This window comes from Galeopterus variegatus, unplaced genomic scaffold, assembly GCF_000696425.1.
Source record: "Galeopterus variegatus unplaced genomic scaffold, G_variegatus-3.0.2 Scaffold6648, whole genome shotgun sequence".
NCBI lineage: Eukaryota > Metazoa > Chordata > Mammalia > Dermoptera > Cynocephalidae > Galeopterus > Galeopterus variegatus.
The window spans coordinates 111,059-114,437 of record NW_007732759.1 but is presented as its reverse complement, the minus strand read 5'-3'; the positions used below and the strand labels follow the sequence as shown (position 1 = coordinate 114,437).

The window sequence follows — 3,379 nt, the reverse complement described above, 5'->3', positions numbered from 1 at the left end:
CTTGTCTCACCTCATTGGATTTCATGCTATATGTACTCAGATTATTATTCAGCCAAAGATTCAAGGGGTGGGGTAACCACTATGCAGATTTCTGCAGGGTTGTTTTGTTTTTGTTTGCATAGCTCTGTTCTTTGCAGGACTCTGCCATGCAAATTCTATCTGCCTCCACATCCTTCAGCCATGACCTCTGACTCCGTAATTCTGAGAGGTCATAGGACTCCTCATGTCCTGCAGCCTGGTGACACCTCCAGGCAGGCAGTAAGCCAGGGTGGTCTCTTCAGTGATCACTGTCCCGCAATGCCTGTCATCCAATGTCTGAAAATAGTGGCTCATGTATTTTGTCCAGTTGTAAACAATTTAGTTTACAACTTATTTGCTTACACTGAGAAGGTATCCTGGGCTATCTTTCTCCTGCATGGTCAGCAGCTCACTTCCATTGAAGCTGCATGGGTGTAATCTGATGGCTGTACCAGCTGGCTTCCACTGTAGGTGCAGCTGCAAGTGCTTCCGCCAGCACCACCTGGGGTGTCTTGTGGGAGCATGGACATTCTGAACTGGAACTCTGAAGGTGACTCCCCTCTTCACTCTCTGCCCTTTCTCCTTTACCTTTTGCAGAAAAAATGTGAGTGTTACTGGGCCCAAGAGCAGGAGCCACTGCAAATTGGGCCTTTCTGCATCACCCTGGTGAGCTGAGGCAGAGGTGGGAACAGGGTTCAGTGGGCTTTGGATGTTGTGGGAGGTTTCAAGGAAGATTCCAAGGGTGAAAGCCTTTGGGCTGGGTCTGAAAGGATGAATCATTTTCCTACAGTCCCCTCACATTGCAGGGAACTTTCTGGTGTTAGTGTGCAAATAGTCAAAACCCAATATTTGCATTTTTATTTCGGCTGTGATTACAGTTATCTCTGTAAAGTAAGTGTGACTGGTTACGTTCTTGAAATTCTTATTTCTCTTACTATTTCAAAAGAACTCAGGGAAATCTCTCAGGTCATACATACAGTTGGTACTTAATAAATAGAATGAAACTGTTTTTAGAACAAAAGAAATCTGTTTTCACTGTTAATGGGCTTGTTTGTTTTTTTTTCCTCTTTCTCCCCTTTGTTAAATGTTTCCTTCATGAAAGCTTTGGGGCATGTTTGGGCTAAATGAATCTTCTTTAAATATATTTTTATACTTGATTTTTTAATCAGGAATGCTTCGCTTTCTGTAAACGTGTCTTTTGGCACCTGTGATATTTGTTCTCCTCCCTCTTCCAACTTGCCCCACATACTCAAAGGAGACGTGGCTGAATGCAGACATCATGCTCAGAACCCTCCAGGTCACATTCCAGAAAGTATGGAAAGGGAAGGAGGGGAAGGGGCTTCCACATGAGGAGAGCTGTTTCCTGTGTCTGCTTCGTCCTTTGCAAAATGGGCATTCGCAATAGTACCTACCTCCTCAGTTATTATGTGATAGATTGTAATAGAAGATTCTTAAACTGGGTGTGGCAGGTACTAGGTGCTCCAATAAGTGCTTTTCTTTTTTTCTTTCATTTATATTCTTTGCTCCTCTTTTTCTGTGTTTCAGGAATCCTGTTCTGTGCACCAGCTGCAGTATATGTCCTGGCCAGACCATGGGATCCCCAGCAATCCTGACCACATGCTCATTATGGTGGAGGAAGCCCGTCACCTCCAGGGATCTGGCCCCGGTCCCCTCTGTGTCTACTGCAGGTTTAGGGAATGGGCTTTATGAGGGTCTGGTGAGGCAGAGGGGACAGCGCTGGGGGAGGGAGGTGGGGAGCAGAGGCTTGGATCCAGTCTTGCAGTCTTAGTGCTATTTTGAGAAACCTGAGGCCATACTCGCTCATGCTGCATTGTCTGAAATTGTTAGCATTTGTTAAGCACAGACTGACTGCCGGGGAGTAAGCACACAGTTGATGCTCAACAAATGTAAACAATTCAAAACTTTTTCTTTTTAAATTATAATCTGGGGATTCTGGGAATCAAGAGGTCCTGAAGGGAATCTCATGTTAGGGACCTCGCCTCTAGCCCCAAATGCCCCATTAAAAAGAGGTTGCAAGCAGGCCCTGACAGAGCTCACTCTGGTTCTCACTTGTCAGCGCCGGCTGTGGGCGAACAGGTGTCCTGTGCACTGTGGATTATGTGAGGCAGTTGCTCCTGACCCAGGTACAATGCGGGCATCTGTGAGTGTGCTGTGGGTATCCCATGCCCACTTGGTCCTGCTCAGTGCCCCATCTCTCTGCCCCAGAGGATCCCACCTAACTTCAGCTTCTTTAACATGGTGCTCCAGATGCGGAGGCAGCGGCCTGCGGCTGTGCAGAGGTGCGAGCCTCAGTCCCCTCATTCCAAGGACACAGGCAGGGCTTCCATCCCTCCTCCCCTCATCTTCCCTTCTTGATGACCCCTCTCCCCAACACGAGCAGCACAGGTTCTTGTGCCACACGGTGGCTCAGATGTTCTGCTCAGCGTTCCAGAACACCAGTCCCCACTACCAGAACCTCAAGGAGGTACAGAGGCCCCCTTCCCCACCTTTTCTGTTTACAATCAATGTCCTCCGAGACTAGGACCTGGAGCAGGAGCCCATGGATACCACTATCTCAGCCTCCAGTCCCTGGGCTCCTTCTGGGAGCAGGCACTGACTCACCGTTACTTCCACCTTTGCCATCCTCCGGGCTGTCTCTCCAGGCTGTCCCCTCTTAAGCTTATCCCCAGAGCCCACGGTGACCCCAACAGGGGCTTAGCTGGTTTCCTCCAAAGCCTCGTGACCTTCCCCTCCTGTCTTTCCCCGGAAGTGTGCCCCACTCTACGATGATGCCCTGTCCCTCCGGACTTCCCGGGTCCTTCTTGCCTTACCCCGCCCACCAGGCGGGGTCCCCAGGTATCTGGCTCCATCCTGTCTTTCCTCCCTTTCCAATTTCTCAGGCTCAGGGGCAAACCCTCTCCTCATCCTTGAAACACCAGCCGCTTCCTTGCTGTTTAGTTCATTAAATATTCGCTGGCCCTTTGAGTTGGAAACCCTCCCCAAGATGACTCTTATCCCAGCGGTCCCACTGCCTCTGCCTGTCAGGCCCGCCCTGTGTTCCGAGGTTAGCCCCTTCCTTGCTTCTCAGTCAATAATTAATTCAGCTAATATTTCCTGATGCCGCCCACTTGTCAGGCCTCATGTTGGGTGCTGTGGGCACACAGTTGACATCCTCCATTTTGAGGCTATCCTCTCGTCCCCTGAGATGCCACTTCCTCATTCTTTCATTCAGTAAACTTCTACACGGAACCGACCGCCCCTCAACACCACCAATACCCTACCCCATGTACGTGCCAAGCCCGCCCCTCCCTCCTTCATCCACCTAACTCGCGGGGCGCCCGGGGCACAGAAGCGAGGCCCC

The 3,379-nt window shown here is 50.0% G+C and overlaps 1 protein-coding gene across 1 annotated transcript in view; it reads left to right on the top strand.

Moving 5' to 3' along the window:
- Positions 1-615: 615 nt before the first annotated feature.
- The window catches only part of PTPN18 (protein tyrosine phosphatase, non-receptor type 18 (brain-derived)), a gene marked incomplete at its 5' end in the record, with an annotated part of 4,664 nt that continues 1,900 nt past the window's right edge, over positions 616-3,379 (top strand). The window contains 7 exons of the mRNA XM_008591107.1: positions 616-684; positions 1,274-1,330; positions 1,564-1,706; positions 2,096-2,162; positions 2,245-2,316; positions 2,408-2,503; positions 2,789-2,891. Of these exons, the coding sequence (XP_008589329.1) occupies positions 616-684; positions 1,274-1,330; positions 1,564-1,706; positions 2,096-2,162; positions 2,245-2,316; positions 2,408-2,503; positions 2,789-2,891 (607 nt within the window). The remainder of the gene's footprint in view (positions 685-1,273; positions 1,331-1,563; positions 1,707-2,095; positions 2,163-2,244; positions 2,317-2,407; positions 2,504-2,788; positions 2,892-3,379) is intronic.